At 45.0% G+C, this 18,498-nt stretch overlaps 1 protein-coding gene across 7 annotated transcripts in view; it reads left to right on the top strand.

Moving 5' to 3' along the window:
- LOC120812429 (sorting nexin-1-like) overlaps window positions 1-4,404 on the top strand; it is a 44,923-nt gene extending 40,519 nt beyond the window's left edge. For 5 of the 7 annotated variants that reach the window (XM_078097346.1, XM_078097345.1, XM_078097348.1 and 2 more), the window contains 8 exons: window positions 82-157; window positions 351-464; window positions 927-1,020; window positions 1,352-1,557; window positions 2,056-2,196; window positions 2,460-2,540; window positions 2,626-2,697; window positions 2,787-4,404. In XM_078097346.1, the coding sequence (XP_077953472.1) occupies window positions 82-157; window positions 351-464; window positions 927-1,020; window positions 1,352-1,557; window positions 2,056-2,196; window positions 2,460-2,540; window positions 2,626-2,697; window positions 2,787-2,837 (835 nt within the window). In that variant the 3' untranslated portion in view covers window positions 2,838-4,404. Of the gene's footprint in view, window positions 1-81; window positions 158-350; window positions 465-926; window positions 1,021-1,351; window positions 1,612-1,712; window positions 1,793-2,055; window positions 2,197-2,459; window positions 2,541-2,625; window positions 2,698-2,786 lie in introns of those variants that run through there. The other 2 variants (XR_013454675.1, XR_013454674.1) reach the window with 2 other exon arrangements.
- Window positions 4,405-18,498: the final 14,094 nt, after the last annotated feature.

Below are 18,498 nucleotides of genomic sequence, written 5' to 3'. Positions count from 1 at the left end.
GTCAATTCAGTCACAAAAACCATAAAGCTCTTTATTGGCGATGGAAAGTTAGGCCTCTCTTTGCATTTCCTCATTCAACAGATATCTCCAGAGGGTCGTGAATCATCCGTCTCTTCTCCAAGATCCGGATGTTAGAGAGTTTCTGGAGAGAGAGGAAGTAAGCTGCGTTTGAAGGGCAGTGGGGATGTTGTGTCTCTATGAAATGAACAGTTATTTAGTTCATGCGTGAGCCACTGTAAATGTGTACTTTTTACATTTTTTAAAGAAATACTTACTACCCTCTGAGTGTCTGACATTTTGCTATATTCTTAGCTGATCGTCTGTATTGTAAAATGCGTTCATGCTCTCAGCTTCCCAGAGCAGTGGGCACACAGGCTCTGAGCGGCGCCGGCTTCCTGAAGATGATCAACAAAGCAACAGACGCCGTCAGCAAAATGACCATCAAGATGAACGAGTCGGACGTGGTGAGTTCAGCTGTGATCAGACGCTTTGTTGCATCACGGCTTCTCAGGAGTGAAAACTGTTGTAAGCAGCAGATTCATCTTCGTTATGATGAAATCCGAGTAAAAAGAAGAAAATTCAGAGGATTTTAAGATGCATTTAGTCATTTTTCTGAGATAAAGTCTCCCAGAGAGACATAAAAACATCAACACTTTTTATTTTTTGCATTATTATTATTATTTGCATACATGTAGCATTGAGGTGCATGTGTGAAAGTATAGAAAATATTTGGATAAAATAAGAGTTATGAATCAGTTAACTCATGTTAAAATTTAATTAATTCACCTCGGTAGCCAATAAACTGTGGTAAAGTACAAGCATACAACTGTAATGTAATAGAGCTAAACAGATGTTGCAGTCGTAGAAACTCTTTGGCGTGTGTGTGTGTGTGTGTGTGTGTGTGTGTGTGTGTGTGTGTCTTGCAGTGGTTTGAAGAGAAGCTGCAGGAGGTGGAGTCTGCAGACCAGCAGTTCCGGAAGCTTCACACACTGGTCGAGTCTCTGGTCGTTCACAGGAAAGGTTAGTCGCCTTAGGCCTTCAATACATGTCCAAAGCTGATTATGTAATAGTCTGATTTTGATGGCAAAGAGAAGAGGATCATTTTAACACACAACCTCTGGGTCTGAAAGTTACGCCCATGTTGAAATGCCTAAGATTGCATTCTCTCTAAGGGCCAGCAGGGGGCTCCTCATCCGATCTCATTACCAATGTTCTACAGAGAAAGTGTTATTTTCACACAAACCCACGTCCAGAAAGATCTCCAGACTCCCTAGATGCCCCTCATTTATTGTTCATCTTTTTGGTGGACAGCGCCTGCGTCACATAGATGTTCGTCTCTCTTTCCCTCCAGAGTTGTCGTTGAACACAGCCAGTTTTGCCAAAAGCACGGCCATGCTGGGCAGCGCAGAGGACAACACCGCCCTGTCCCGAGCTCTCTCCCAGCTGGCAGAGGTGGAGGACAAGATGGAGCAGTTACACCAGGAGCAGGCTGCTAACGACACTTTCAGCTTCGCCGAACTCATCGCGGATTACGTCCGCCTTCTTGGAGCCGTGAGGGTACTTGGAGTGTTAATGTTTAACCAAATCGCTTCCCCTTAAAAAAGTTAGGAGGTGAACATTTAAGTGAATTTAAACCAGATATGTGATATGAGTCATTTTTTTAATTAAGATTTGTGTGATGATATTTATCATCAACTATTTGCTCTATACAGACATGGTAAAAAGTTACAACGTTCACCAAAGCAACTTACTAGACTGAGAAGTGACTTTTGATTGATCAACGTCTCAAGCAGTGAGTGTGCCCATTTTTATTTGATTCAAGTAGTACAGAGAATCCTTCTCTCAAAATGAGACTTTCAGAGACAAAAATACATTCCTGTGAAGATAAATATCTCACACACACACATAACCACAACCGAAATAACGTTTTAACAAACACTAAAGCGGCGTCATGTAGTTAAACTGTTTTGAACATGAGCCTCGGCTTCACGACAAAAGGTAATGTCCAAATATAAACGTAGTGTGTGTGTGTGTGTGTGCGTGCACGTCCTGCAGGGGTCGTTTGATCACCGGATGAAGGCGTGGCAGCGCTGGCAGGACACTCAGGCCGCTCTGCAGAAGAAGAAGGAGACGGAGGCCAAACTGCTGTGGGCCAACAAGCCCGACAAACTGCAGCTGGCCAAAGAGATCGCTGAGGTACGAACCCACCAAAAGCGGCAGATTGTTTCAATCAAAATGATGTATCATTCTGAATAGCACTGTGAAACTAATGGAGTCACATTTTATTTGCATTTATTTGCATCGATTTTCCTGTCATTCAAAAACATAATTTCTTTCAGGAAGATGAGATTATTTCTGACTTGCAGAACTGAATTTTCACTTAATAACCATTCCTTCAATCAATATCCTGACGTGCCCGTACTGGTCTGTGACCTTCGACCTTTTCCTCTCCTCCACAGTGGGAGGTTAAAGTGACGCAGTACGAGAGAGACTTTGACAAAGTTTCTGCCACTGTGCGCAAGGAAGTGAACCGCTTTGACGTACGGACGCTCCTCTTTATGCATTCACGTGCACAGATGAAAATGACACTCATGACTGATTTGTATCTTTTATGTGACGCTACAGAAAGAAAAGGCCAAGAACTTCAAAAGAGAGATAATTAACTACTTGGAGTGTCATCTTCAGTCTAAGCAACAGGTGAGTGTCGCACATTTAATATTTCACATTTCTATATGGAAATATTGGTCCCGTCAGACACTGACGTCTCTTCTTTCCTTCTTCCCCAGCTCATAAAGTACTGGGAGGCTTTCTTACTAGAAGCAAAAGCGATCGCCTGATTCTCGAGCAGCAGGCTTTCGGAAGACTTAACGGGCGGACTTTTACTTACACACTTTACCTCTTGCCTTTGAACCAAGGAAAACGCGTGCATTGTAAAGGGAGATACAATCAACCTTTTTTTTAATCACTTTTAACATATAGCTCTGTACTCTATTGTAATACTAATTGTATATTTCCATTTAACCTTCCACAAATATTTTCTTAAAAGAGAAGTTTGCCTATACAACGATATGGACACAGGAGAATAGATGAATGATTCCAGTAGTTTCCAGGAGAGACGGGAAGCGAGTCCGTCGTTCTCAGGATGATGCGATCGGGAGCTTCTTCACATCCGCTCGCTCGTCAAATGTTTCTAGGGAGCCAGAGAAAGAAAGTGGCTGTGATTCTCCCTGTTTTCTAAGATTCATGAGCACTTACCAGGTGGATAAAGTACTTAAGTACCATGCTTTTTTTGTTTTGTCAAGATTTGAAATGCTATTGATGCTGATGGGGGGAGGCGCGTCTACAGCTGGGGTCAAGGGTTGCATTGTAGGTCAGATGTTGTGAGCTCAATGTTTCAGAGATGATGTCAATCACAAACTTATAACCACACATGTCTGTACCTTCTTCAGTCCGAATGGTGTTTCTTGGTGTTTTCCCACTTTGGGGCTTGGAAAATACAAATATTTTCCCTTCTCTATTTTCCTGCTTAAAACTGTGAAAAAAGTAGCATATACAAAAAAAGAAAAAAGCATCCCGTCTCTTGAGTAACTGTTATCTACAAAAAACAAGCAACGGTGATTTGAGTGAAACCGACGGCTGACACGTCGATCATATGCAACATTCCTGAGCAAGTCTCAAGTCTGCAGGTTCCCGCTGTGGAAGTGAAATGGATGGAATGCAAACGCTGCCTGTTGGGTTGTGAATTATGCTTTAACGTGTACTTGGCGGTAATATGCATATAAAAGATAATTTCAGTGTATTGTTGTGTAATATGTGTAATACAGTGTAAATGCCACCACGCCCAGAACAGTTGGATTCTTCTTTACATTTTGAAGGTAAACTGTGGAGGTATGTAGCGATTTCTTAGTTTGGGTCCCATCCAGAGTTAGTGACAGTGACGATGTAGATTACAAATGCCTCCACACAAAAACAGGAAGAGAGATTGATACACTGCGGTGAATGTACATCAACATCAAGCAGATCATCACATTTGAGGAGCTGGAACCAGCAACAGTTTTCTTTATTTGCATGACAATATATACGCATCAGTACTTTAGTGTATTCAGTTCATCACTAATTAATTGTAAATGGGAAACGTGCTAAAACAATAAATAATTTGTGTACTAAAAGTGATGATTAACCTCATGTTTGTCTGCAGTTGAGCAGAGTTGAGTTTTATCTTTTCATTACACCTTTAATTTCCCGTTTTTGATCATTGGACTGTTTGACAGTCAGATACGATTGGTTGTATGTGCGCCTCGTACTGCATGTGTCAATGTGCAGTACGAGGTGTCTGTATCAGTACTGTGCCACACAAATTTCTTTTAAAACAAATCAATAAAAGTTGCACTGTTTACACTTGGATTTTCCAGAACTTCAGAGTCTTATTTCTCCACATGGGTTCTTTTCATATTATATTAGATACTTATGGTAATGTTATGAAGTCATACTATAGAATAGTATATCTAAATATTCCATAGAATTAAATCTGATAGTTAATCAAAAGCATGCAGTGAAAGTCATCCGATGTCATGGTATTGAGAATGTCAAAAGAAATCACAGAAAATATTTTAAACATTTTATAGTATGTCAGGATTTGCTATATTTCCTGTTTTGACATTTGTCAGCCAAAATCCATTTAAAAGTATAAAGTCATAGTATAGCTTTTATAGTCCGTAGTGTAGTTGTAACAAAAGCATAGTGTTTATTTAGCGCTATACCGCTCAGATGTGTGCACTTTGATCACATGCTGAATGAAGGACTTAAAACCTGTGCGTTGAGACACGAAGGGGTGCAGAAACAATGACTCTGCAAAACTTTTAAAATAACAAAATAGAAACAGCGAGTTTCAACATGTTACAGAATAGTGTAACCAATAAATAACTTCTCTTCAACACAGCCAGAATTATACGATGCTGTCTACAAAATACAAAATCATAAAGGATGCAGTCTATCTTGTAGATACTTTGTCAAAATGATACATAGCTAACAGAAAAACACTTACAAGTCCAGTACCTCAGCATGTGTAAGTTCTGAAGAAACACCTGTAATATAGTCCAGTATTGGTGTTCTATTCACTTCTCCTTCGATTTAAACTGCAAATTCAAATGAGAATGTATTATCAGTCATTTTTTGCAATTCTGATTATTTTATAATCTCATGCAAAGGCCTTAACTTAAAGTCAATAAGTCTGGCAGAAGTCAGAGTGAGGAAGATATGGAGCAATATGGTTACACTTCACTGCAGCTTTGATCACTACTCGCCACCAGTTTGCATGAAATGTTACTGTTACTGTTAAAAATAACTTAAATACATATTTTTTTTTGCTCCAAAGGAATCAAACCGTTAAAAGTATCTGCAACTTTGTGGATTAACACTAATGGATTTTCAACTTTTGTATTGTATACTTTACTTTAATGGGACACACAGGACTGTAGACCATTCCATTCTATGCAGCCACAAGAGGGAGTTCACCTTTCTCACAAAACATCAGTTCCACAAAGAGACTTTACTTGGTATGTTGGTAAAAACGGGGTCCGAAATGAAAAACTAGGTATTCACGGCATCGTACTGGGGCACGTGTCTGCCTTTCTAGGCATGATCGAAGCTGGACTCATTTCTTTTTAGCTCAACCGTTCACTCTGGACGCAGCAAAATCTGGCCTTCAACCCAATAAATGTCCGAAGGTCGTTTTGGGTTTACATTATTACATTACATGTCATTTAGCGGATGCTTTTATCCAAAGCGACGTACAATAAGTGCATTCAACCATAGGGTACAAACTCAGGAGAACAAGAAACAAGAAAGTGCAATTTCCTCAAATAAGCCAATTTACAATTTGCTATAGATGAGTGACTTTACAAGTACAATTTAAGTGCGACAATTTGTTAGTCTTTAGTCGAGGTAGAGTCTGAAGAGGTGTGTCTTTAGTTTGCGGCGGAAGATGTGAAGGCTCTCTGCGGTCCTGGTGTCTTCAGAGAGCTCGTTCCACCATTTCGGCGCAAGGACAGCAAAGAGTCGTGATCTAGTCGAGTGTTTTGCTCTCAGTGAGGGAGGGACAAGCAGTTTTGCAGATGCAGAGCGGAGAGTGCGGGTTGGGATGTAGGGTTTGACCATGTCCTGGATGTAAGCTGGACCCGATCGATTCACAGCATGGTACGTAAGCACCAATGTTTTGAACTGGACGCGGGCAGCCACCAGTAGCCAGTGAAGAGAGCGGAGGAGTGGAGTAGTGTGGGAGAATTTCGGAAGGTTGAAGACCAGTCGAGCTGCTGCATTCTGAATGAGCTGCAGAGGTCGAATGGCGGTGGCAGGGAGAACAGCCAGGAGGGAGTTGCAGTAGTCCAGGCGGGAGATGACAAGAGCCTGAATCAGTACCTGCGCTGCCTTCTGAGTGAGAAGGGGACGTATTCTCCTGATGTTGTAGAGCGTGTATCTACCGGATCGCGTTGTCGCTGTGATGTTGGGAGTCAGGGAGAGTTGGCTGTCGAGTGTGACGCCGAGGTTCTTAGCGGTCAAAGTGTGCGTTAGCACGGAGTTTCCAAAGTTGACTGTCAGGTCCTGGGTAAGCGAATCTTTTCCGGCAAAGAGAAGTAGTTCAGTCTTGTCGGGGGTTGATTTTCAGATGGTGGGCGGACATCCACTGAGAGATGTCAGTTAGACAGGCAGAGATCCGAGCCGCCACCTGGGTGTCCGAGTGAGGGAAGGAGAGAATTAATTGGGTGTCATCGGCATAGCTGTGGTAAGAAAAGCCATGCGAGCAAATGACAGCGGCAAGAGAGTTGGTGTAAAGCGAGAACAGGAGGGGACCCAGCACGGAACCCTGAGGAACTCCAGTAGTAAGAGGACAAGGTTCCGACACAGATCCTTGCCAGGTTACCCGGTAGGTGCGGCCGTCGAGGTAGGACGAGAGAAGGGAGAGAGCAGAGCCTGTGACACCAAGTTCCTGAAGGGAGGAAATCGAGGAGATTGGAGAAGATCGAGAAGAGTGTTTTGGGGTTAGAAAATGAAGATTCAATTCTGGATTGGTAGAAAGAGCTTTTGGCAGCAGAGATAGAAGCAGAAATCGAGGAGAGGAGAGATTGAAATTTAAGCAGGTCATCAGGTGGTTTATATTTACACCATCTCCTTTCCGATGCTCGCATGGTGGCTCTCATGGCACGCACCGGTTGAGACAGCCACAGAGCCGGAGGGGATATGCCAGTCAGTCGTGTCGTAAGAGGGCAGAGAGAGTCTAGAGAAGAGGAAAGAGTTGAGAGGAGAGTCTCTGCAGCAGCGTTCGGATGCAAGAGTGAGAAGGAATCAGTTGAAGGGAGAGCTGATAGAACAGAGGATGCCAGCGAGGAGGGAGAGAGGGAGCGAATATTGCGACGAACAGGTACAGAGTCAGTCAATGAGGGAGGTTTGTTAGTTATAGAGAGTGGAAGGGAGTAAGAGATGAAGAAGTGATCAGACACATGAAGTGGAGTTACAGAGAGGTTAGTGGTAGAGCAGTTTCTAGTGAAGATGTAGTCCAGGTGATTGCCGGCTTTGTGAGTAGGAGGAGAGGGACTGAGTGACAGAGCGAAAGAAGAAAGTAGGTGTAAGAGGTCAGATGACTTCTCTGTCTGGATGTTGAAGTCACCCAGGAGGATGAGCGGAGGTCCATTTTCAGGGAAATTAGACAGGAGAATGTCCAGTTCTTCCAAGAAATTACCTAAGGAGCCTGGCGGACGGCTGGGGTGGATGTGTTCTCAGGTGTGATCCAGGTCTCGGTGAGAGAAGTCAAGTGACTGCTGGATAGCGAAGCCGGAGATGAGGTTTGACTGGCAGTTCCAGAGACCTCCTGTGACGAGGTGCTGGACATGTGTGGAGCGGGTGGGATAGGTGAGAGAGGAGAGGTTACGATAGAGAGCAGATCTAGCCCGAGGCCTGTAGTATCTGCGGGAAGAGATTCGAACAGGTACGGGTAAAGGGGTCAAACACATTATTAAAAATAGCAGAAGAAGGCGCCGGATTCAGCCGCCCCGAAGACTCCACGAAAGACTCTTTTGTCTTTGTCCTGCTCGTCTTCGTGCTGCGAGGATAAGCAAATGCTAAAGCTGACGCTTCCCACGATTTCTAGTTAAATACTCTCTCGTTAGTGGAAGTCAGCTGCGGCTGCGCTGGCCGCTCCCCCGTCGTTTAGGAGACAAAAGGTTGATTGGCCTCGACAGAAACTCAAAATGCAAAACACCAATAGCTTGACACCCTAATCAGTGAACAATCACCATGTGGTGTTTTGACAAAATGAGAGTTTAAGGATTCAAGTCTTATTTGAAGTAGTTGGCCCGCACGCAGTTACACAGGTGCCCAAATTGCTTGTTGCCAGACAGCACTCCGCAGGCCACCAAGTCCCCCTGAACACAGCAGGTCAACGATTGATAAGAGAGACCCTCTCTTTTTCTCTGTGATCTACAGAAAAGCTCAATATTGCGTCAGAGCTCTGACCTGTTTGCTTGCTAGATAGATTAAAACAAAATTAACATATGTCACATTTTTTTAATTCATTAATCACAGTTAAAAATGTATTTTTCTTCTCAAGACTAAATCTTATAAATTAACAACTATTCACTATTGTGACTATTGTATATGTTGACAGAAGTAACCTAGCCGCTAGCCTAGCTTAGTCTAGCAGCTACCAAATGTTATGGGCACTATCAGTGCTAATGTGGTCCGTTTACCACTCACCGCTTCTGTTTGACACGTGGATGAAATCCGCTGTCTGTCACGCCTGTTTTTTGGACTTCCAATGCAAAAAGCTCTCTCCATCTTCAACTGCCGTGTCGATCTCTCTCGTATGACTGACTGTAGGAACGCAGCCGTATCATGTCGGGACTCAACGCACACCGGAAGTTGCGTTACCTGTAGTAAAAAGTTAGTGTAAAATCTATATTATAATGATATATTTAATAAAAATATTATTTTAGCAGCGATTTGGACCAAAGAATTACACATTTAATATTTGAAATGTTTACTTTGTCACACTAAAACAACACACCATACTACCGATAACACTGATATTGATACAGGCAGAGCTACCAACTATCACGGTTCTGCCGTGTGACACACGCACTCACGCCACACAACCAATTTCTCATGGCAATAACTTTTTTTGGGCCAAAGCGCGTTCGTTCCTTTTCAAACTCCCCGACGATAGATGGCGCTAAGGGGCGCATCTGTAAACCTATTCACTGCATAGACATCCTATTTACCCCAAAGAGTCATGAAGTTAGCAACAGAAGAAGATTTTCAAACAGACACAACCGCGGGAGAAACTCAGGAGGAGCAAAGACTAAGGTATGTTAATGACATGTTTTTCAATTAGGTGCTCACTCTCTTAAACTTTGTGTAAAATACGACACAAATAAGACATTTGACCACTTTTAGGGAATACTACTTATTGTGCTATTATCATTACGTAATATACTGTTCCATTGTCCTGGTTTAATTGCGTTAAAACAGGAAACGGTTGACTCAACTGTATTTTCTCCACCAAACTGGAAAGCAACTCAATATATTGGAGGAAAGTCCAAGACACATTTGCAGACACTCATACGTTATCTTACGCACACATACATTCACTTGTGTAAGCTGTTTTAAACCTCGAGTCGATATACCCAGTTTGGTGTACAATGCCTTTTGCTATTACTGTTGTACTACTGATTAATGCACGTAAGGCTGCTGGCCCTGATGGCGTCCCCGGACGCGTGCTCAGGGCCTGTGCTGGGCAGCTAGCTGAGGTCCTGACTGACATATTCAACCTGTCACTAGCCCAAGCTACTGTCCCCATGTGCTTCAAAACCTCCTCTATCATGCCAGTGCCAAAGCACTCCACCGCAGTGAGCCTAAATGACTTCCGCCCAGTTGCACTCACTCCAACCATCATGAAGTGCTTCAAGAGGCTGGTCCTGGCTCACCTCAAAACCTGCTTACCACCCACACTGGACCCCTTCCACAAGAACAGGAGTACGGAGGATGCCATCTCCATGGCATTACAGTCCGCCCTTTCTCACCTGGACAATAACAACAGCTATGTGAGGATGCTGTTCATAGACTTCAGTTCAGCTTTCAACACTGTCATCCCCTCCAAACTAATCACGAAACTCAGTCACCTGGGTATCAACACTTCCCTCTGTAACTGGATACTGGACTTCCTATCTAACAGACCCCAGTCTGTTAGGGTAGAGCACCACACCTCCTCAACCCTCATCCTGAACACCGGCGTGCCACAGGGCTGTGTGCTAAATCCTCTCCTCGGGGTAATGGGGGAAGGTGGGGCTCTGTTCCTCCGGAAATCCACAACCATCTCTACTGTCTTTAGGGCATTGAGCTCCAGGTTGTTCTGGCTGCACCACAACACCAGATGGTCAGACTCCCACCTGTAGGCAGACTCAGGTGGGTCAGGACTAGCCGTTCAAAAGACTTCATGACTACAGAGGTCAGGGCAACGGGCCTGTAGTCATTGAGTCCTGTGATCCTGGGCTTCTTGGGAACAGGGATGATGGTGGAGGCCTTGAAGCAGGCTGGTACGTGGCATGTCCCCAGGGAGGTGTTGAAGATGTCAGTGAACACCGGCGACAGCTGGTCAGCACAATGCTTTAGGGTGTGAGGGGAAACAGAGTCCTGGGATCAGGACATTGTCTTTCGAATCTGCAGTAGAACTCATTCAGCTCGTCTGCCAGGCCGAGGTCATTCATGGAGTGGTTTTTTTTTGGCTTGTAGTTAGTGAGGTGTTTGAGGCCTCTCCAAATCTAAGCAGAGTCACTTGCTGAGAACTGTTGTTGGAGTTTCTCAGAGTACAGTCGTTTGTGTTTGTCGTTGTTGTAACTCACCCTGGTGCATGATGGTACACAGCTGTCTTCACAGAAACCGATGTAGGAAGTTACAGCCTCTGTGAACTCATCCAGACTGTCAGTAGCAGTCCTGAAAACATCCCAGTCTGTGCAGTCAAAGCACGCCCGAAGATTCTCCAGCGCCTCACTGGTCCACTTCTTGAATTCCCTCACCACAGGTTTGCAGAGCTTTAGCTTCTGCCTGTATGCAGGAATCAGATGGACCATCTGGTGGTCAGAGTGTCCCGGTGCAGCACGAGGGACGGCGTGATAAGCCCTGCTTTCTGTGGTGTAACAGTGATCCAGCATGTTCTCCTCTCTGGTGGGGCATTTAATAAACTGCCTGTACTTAGGAAGTTTGTGTGTGAGATTTCCTTTGTTACAGTCCCCGAGGACAATAACTAAAGAGTCCGGGTTGGTCCGCTCCACACTGGAATTTCGTCCAGTTTGTTGCACAGTGAGCGCACGTTGGAGAGAAAGATGCCTGGCAGCGGTTTGCGAGAACCACGCTTGCGGAGTCTCACCAGCGAGCTGGCCCGTTTTCCTCTCCTACAGCGCCTCACCGCGTGACGAAAGGTGAGCGCACCTTTGACTATAATGTCCACGGAAGATAGCAGGAAAGTTGGAAGTAACTCCGCTGGAGTTGTTCCACGGATGTTCAAGAGCTCATCTCTGGCGAAAGAGCTCCGGGAATCGCAGCAGGAAACATAATTAACAACAAAAACAACAAAAAACAAAGCGCACCGAAGCAATGTGGCAGCCATCATCGGCGCCATCTTGTATGCCTTGCTTTGGTATGGTATGGTATTTTGAGAGGCTTTCAGTTTGGAATAGTAAATCAGAATATCCTGTTTATCCCAAGGTCACACCTTGGGAATGTGTATTATCATTCTGAAGTGAAACATCAAAACTATTGATAGTTTCCTTTTAATTGTAATCTTATATTGACCTGAAGTAGTCTCGTGAATTAGACTTTGAAGGAAGTTGGCTCACGTATGGTATTTTTAGAGGCTTTAGTTTTGGAATGGTACATCAGAATATCCTGGTTATCGCTGAGTGACACCTTGGGGATAGGTCCTATCCGTCTGAAGTCAAATGATCATTTAACTATTGATAGTTTCCTTTTAATTCTAACATGAAATTGACCAGAGCTTGGCTGGGGAGTTGCCTAAGACCTTAATAATGTTAAAGATGAAATTTGCGAAGCGGGACTCTTGGCGTCGCTCCACACGGTTAACGACAACTGACTCTCGGACGCTCTGTCCGACGCCCACAGGGGTTCTTGGCTGCGTATCTAGCCGTCCGGCCGGTGGCCCGACGTGCGGAGTTCCGAGGACCCGTCCAACGCTGCTCGCAGCTTTAATTCTACCTTGAAATGGACCAAAAGTAATCTCGTGATGGAGAATTTGAAGGAAATTGGCTAGTAAAGTATGGTATTTTGAGAGGCTTTCATTGTGGGATAGTAGATCAGAATATCCTCCCTATCCCTGGGTGACACCTTGGGGATGCGCAATGTCAACCGTAAGTGGAATTATCATGTAACTATTGATCGCTTCTAGGACTGTTTTCAAAGTCCTCTGCCCTAGTCCGTTACAGGGTTAGTTTGGTTTTGTGAGGGCAGGTTCCGGTTGAGTTGGAGGAGAGTAACAACATCAGTTTAAGTTTTAATCCCCTCTAAAAGAGCTAATAGATAATAATTAAATATTTAATATAGAATTAAATCCCTTTCGTCCTCCTCTGCTTTGTATCACTGCTAGGGAATTTTGGCAGAAAGATGGGAGGGGAGAGGAGAGAAAAAGAGACCCCGTGGCTACCTACGTCTGCAGAGGCCGCTCTGTGTCACCCCGTGCTGCCCTTTCATCTCCAGACTAGAGGGCGAAAAGAGAGAGACATCCACTTCAAAAGACAGTTTGAAGACATGAGGAGATTATACTCAAGACGCGTCACACTGAAGTATTTTATCATCATGTTTATTACTCCGTTTCACCAGCAGAAAGAATACACGCCAATCACTTACTTGATAGATGCCTTTCATCGGTCAAGAGAGGATCGACAGCGCATAAAACTTCGTAGTGACAATAATTACTCCAGTGACGGTGACGATGACGGCGACGGTCAAAAGAAAGTTTGTTCCCCATGCTCACCCTGCAGCCATGTTCCAAACAACTCGCCGTGCCCCACAGGTGAACAGACACACCTTAATATACACATCACACCCCCTTGCGGTGTCGTAGATACAATTGACGTCTGTAAGAATACGTGTTCAAGATTTGGAGCCTGGTCGGGGTTATCAAAAATTCAGCCGAATAACTTCTCTCGTTCTGGAAAATGTATTTGTCAGATCACAGGTCAAGTATCAGCGCTGCGTTTGCAAAGGCAGGAGCAGTTCAGGCAGCACACAGGCCGGAAGAACAACTAACTAACATCAGCAAGAACATCATGTTTTATAACCCTTGAAAGACAGAGAAGGAAAGATTTCTATTGGCCCTAAACTGGCGTAGAGGAGGACCTTCCACCTCCCGCATCTAAGATCCGGTCACATCCAATGTCCAGACTCCTGACTTAACGTAAACATCGTAAACAGAGTGTGTATGTTGAATAGTGTTGGTGTGTCTCTAACCCCCCTTTGGCTGGTAAATCTTCTAGTTGACCCGCAGACCTTGCATTCCTCAGCCAGGACATAAACTGACTCCCCATCCTGTCAGACTCGTGTCTGCCTGCTTGGCAGATCCTGCTTCCCCCCTTACTTAACTCTTAAATCAAGACAAGACAGCAAACCCCCAACTAAGCCCATGAAAATAACTTTTGATTATCACGTCACACCACACGCACACATACAAACAATGTAGAAGGAAAGAAGAAATAATGCAAAAGACTAATCAAACCCAATGTATGGCTCCTACATTCCGGCCCCAAATTATTTCATAGTAATAATTGACCAGCATATTCACCTAGTGGGAGACAGACATCAATCAAAATGCAAAGTGAACCTTTAGTTCTCTTAAAGTCCTTTAATGTCAATGTTCATGTCCGAGGTATCCAAGGATCTTCACTGCCCCTCTGCTTCATGCAGAAGGCAGACTTTAGTTATTGGTCGTTTCAGATAACTGGTTTTAGTTTTTATCTGTACACGTCGCACCAGTCCACTTTTGTCCGGAATAGTATCCACAATTCTTCCGGTAATCCAAGTATTGCGAGGAGCCATATCATCCACTAGCACCACCAGATCTCCTGAAACAAAGTTTATTTTCACGGAATTCCACTTCTGGCGCTCCTGAAGTCCAGGAATGTACTCCTTTACCCAGCGCTTCCAGAACAAGTCCGACAGGTACTGAACCTGTCTCCAGCGACGACGGGAATAAACATCCGCCTCCCTGAACAATCCTCTTGATCACAGATCTTCCACGCTTAACTTCGAATGGTCCAAAACAGTCCAAACCAACTCGACTGAAAGGAGGCTCATCCGGAGTAATTCTGTTGTGAGGAAGATCAGCCCGGCCGTCCATTCTCCTACAACAGAAGAGGGCAAAGGATCATCCCATCCCAGACGTCTCCTACAAAGGTCTTGGAGGATTTTCTCGGCGCACAAACAACAGGTGCCAAGAAACCAAGAGGGTCGTAAATCAAACTAGTCACGGACAAGATTCCTCTGCTTGTGAGTGGGTGGGGCTTAAGTGTAATTTTAAACTTGAATGAGTCAGATTGGACGCACCACTGAGCACCCAAGGCACGCTCTACAGGCAAAGCATCACTGTCCAAATCCAGATCTTTTACCTCTTTGGCCCGCTCCTCCTGAGGGATAGTAGCGAGGACGTTGCGTTTGTTACTAATCCATTTCGTAAGCTTAAAACCCCCTTTAGCACACAAGGCACAGAGCTCTCGACATAAGGATACTGCTTCCTCTTCACAGCCAACAGACACCAAACAATCATCGACGTAGAAATGGTGCAGTACAGTGTTAACTGCCACAGGACTGAAGCACTTTCGATTGTCTTCAGCACACTTCCTCAGGGCAAAACAGGCACAGCTAGGGGAGGAAGTAGCACCAAATAGATGCACCCTCATTCTGTACTCCACTGGCTCCTGAGTGCAATCTCCATCTGGCCACCACAATTATCGGCAAACCAATATTATAATGACCATCAATGAGCTTGGCAGATTCAGAAACTGACTCAATGAATCGCTTATCCTCTCTCGACAGACCAGGTTGTTCATCATGCATATTTTCAGGAAAATCCACCTTCAATTGTTTTTCCCAAAGCTCATCAAGTCTCGCCACGGAGATGCGATTAACTGTGATGTCGGGCTGTGAACACTGGTCACGGATCTGATTATCTCCTCGTAGCGGACCATTCACGGTCCAACCCAGAATGGTCTTAATTGCATAACGGCCACCGTTCACTGAGCGAACCCCCTTCCAACGGCTCCAGAGCTTGAGGGACGTTAGTGGCGATCAAAAGGTCCACCTCGGCGTCAATCTCTGGTATTTGTATGTGTCTCAGGTGCGGCCATCTTTGGAGGTCTTTTGAGCGTGGAATGTCTATGAACAGTCATGCTTCTTTGAGTAAAATTCTCAGGCAGGTTACAAAAGCTGTCAGAATCCAACCTGGAGACTTCTGTCCACCACTTTCTCTTGCCCCATAGTTCTAAGGAGGATTCCGAGCTTCTTTCCTGTCAGAATGAGCCGGTCCATGAGGCGCTCTGTACAAAACGAGGCGGTACTCCCCGGATCCAGAAATGCATACGTGACCAAGGTCTCTTGTCCCCTTTTGGATTTCACCTGAACAGGCAAGATAGAAAGTGTACAGTCCTGCTTACCAGCCCCAGTCAAGCCACTGGACTGAACAGACACCACAGCGCTTTCTCTGGCTGGTTCAAAGCCACCATTGGCCTGAGTCGAACTCTTTTGTTTTCTTTTGTTTTGCTTTGGGATGGAAATGCAACAACATGGGGTGCCTATAATCGCATACTCTACATAGACGTTTTCTGCAATCTTTACTCATGTGCCCAACGCACACACATCCAAAGCACATATGGTTCTCCTTCAAAAGGGACAATTTTTCATCTTGTGTCTTTTTATCTAAAAGAAAGACAAACATCCAACGAATGTCCAGCTCCACAAAAAAACAGACTTTCACAAGCGAGTTCTTTTCTATTTTGTTGCCAGACTCCACTTTCTTCCCAGCAGGTGTTACAGTAGTGGCAAAACTACTACTAACCAGTTTGAGAGTGCAACTTGACCAATTCCTTTCTTCCTGTCACATGTGTATCTTGTATATTTCCAAAAAGAGGGTCACTTGCTATCTTGACTTGCCTATCAACAAACTCCACAATGTCCGAAAATGTAGCTCTACGGCGAAACTTCTCCTGAATATCACCAACCGCACTTCTCCAATGATCCCGCAACTTATAAGGCAGCTTTTTCACAATTGTTTGCATATTCGTAGGTACATTCAGATCATTTATGGCAGTCCCCATGGAGTTGCAACATTCCTGTAACATTAGACTATACACCTGCAAAGCCTTGATATCTTCAGCTTTAACCATCGGCCATGAAAGCACCTTCTCCATGTAAGCGGAGGCTATTTTGAATGGATCGCCAAAATGTTCTTGAAGTAGTGACTTTGCCTTGGTGTATACACGAGACAGGGGCAGATGTTGACAGCTACGGACCAAATCCCTGGGCTGACCTCTCGTATACTGCTCGAGGTAATACAAACTTTCTTTTGACAAATTATAGCGGCTTACACACAACAAAAACTATCCAAGCCGCAGCAGGCTAAGACATGAGGAGATTATACTCAAGACGCGTCGCACTGAAGTATTTTATCATCATTTTTATTACCCCGTTTCACCAGCAGAAAGAATACACGGCAATCACTTACTTGATAGATGCCTTTCATCGGTCAAGAGAGGATCAACCGCGCATAAAACTTCGTAGTGACAATAATTACTCCAGTGACGGTGACGATGACGGCGACGGTCAAAAGAAAGTTTGTTCCCCATGCTCACCCTGCAGCCATGCTCCAAACAACCCGCCGTGCCCCACAGGTGAACAGACACACGCTAATATACACACCACACCCTCTTGCGGTGTCGTAGATACAAATGACGTCACACCACACCCACACATACAAACAATGTAGAAGGAAAGAAGAAATAATACAAAAGAATAATCAAACCCAATGTATGGCTCCTACAATAACTAAAATGATAAAATCTATTTCTGCTTACAGACAACTTAACATTGTTTTGATACAATACAATCCTGTAGATTTAACTAATCCAAGTATTAGATGATGTCTCATTTTGAAATTAAATATTGTATATAATGTAGCGTGTCTTAAGTTCCTAAATGTATATGGTTCTGATTACTGTTACTTAGGCCAGGGTTGGGGTACTGCCCTTTCCGGGGTAATGTGTGTAGATTTTGGGGAACACAGGAAGTGGGAATTGCGGGGAGTTGTGGGTAGTCGAGTTCTTACTGGTGGAAAAACCGGGTGTTTTTGGATGGCATGGCTGTGGCCGACAACAGTCAACAATAAACCCGAGTAATAATAAACTGGCTCTTTATTGACACAGAACGTTACAACTGGTGTCAGAAGAAAACTTAGTCTGATTCTGATAACGTAGTTGACCGCTCGGGCATTAGCGGACTACTGTTTGGGGGACACTTTTTCTGGTGGAGATGGAGCGTTCTTTTGGCAGAGGTTTTTGTGTCAAGAAGGAGGAGGAGGGCAATGAGTACGGACATCCTCGTCCTGTTCAGGTGCTGGGAGGACGTTTTTCCGTGGACAGTCTAGGAAGGGAGATGATACGTGAGTTACAGCCACCAACATCCGCTCGGGGTCCACGGCGCACGAAAAATTGCCGCCCGGGAACGTGCATGGACAAAACGTATACAAAGATGGCGGTGCCCAGGGACAGCGAGTGCCGGCAGCCATAAAAACGCCGAAATAAGTTGGACTGGGAGGCTTTTCATGCTCAGTTCGAGCTTTTGGCTTGTGCAAACAGCTGTTCAGATGAACAGAAAGCCCTACAACTCGCCCTTTGTTTGACGGATGATGCACTGTCTTGCCTGCTGCTTTTAGACCCGAGTGAGCGAGTTCATCAGGGCTCTCTCTCCATCTGATCGGCGAGTTCACACTCAGCTGGCTCGCCCCCAAACACTGACTGACGCACTGGAGAGGGAGATGGTCATGAGCACTGCACAGCACGATGCTTCTCCAATAGTCAGGGCGGTAGGAGAGACAATGTCAGAGCGGCCGCTGTGGCTGGATGAGGTGACTGAGATGATAAGGCTATGCCTTCTGCCAGGCGTCAACAAACACAAGCCCCGGTGCGGCCACAACAACAGCCGTGCCTCTGCTGGGGGTGTGGCCAAGCTGGACACCTGGTGAGGAATTGGCCGGCCTTGACTAAAGCTCTGAGAAACGGCAAGGGGGCGCTGCGTGCCCCCACCCTAATGTCCTGTTCATCACTGGTTGAGGCCAGCAGCACCTCTCAGTACAGCATGGGCCGGGGGCAGCATGTGGTTGTGGTGGGAAGGACTTCCATATCAGACCTCTGCCATATTCCCATTTGCATCGAGGATGTTTCATGCACC

The sequence above is a fragment of the Gasterosteus aculeatus genome, chromosome Y (genome assembly GCF_964276395.1).
Source record: "Gasterosteus aculeatus chromosome Y, fGasAcu3.hap1.1, whole genome shotgun sequence".
NCBI lineage: Eukaryota > Metazoa > Chordata > Actinopteri > Perciformes > Gasterosteidae > Gasterosteus > Gasterosteus aculeatus.
This window is presented reverse-complemented; position numbering and strand designations above follow the sequence as displayed.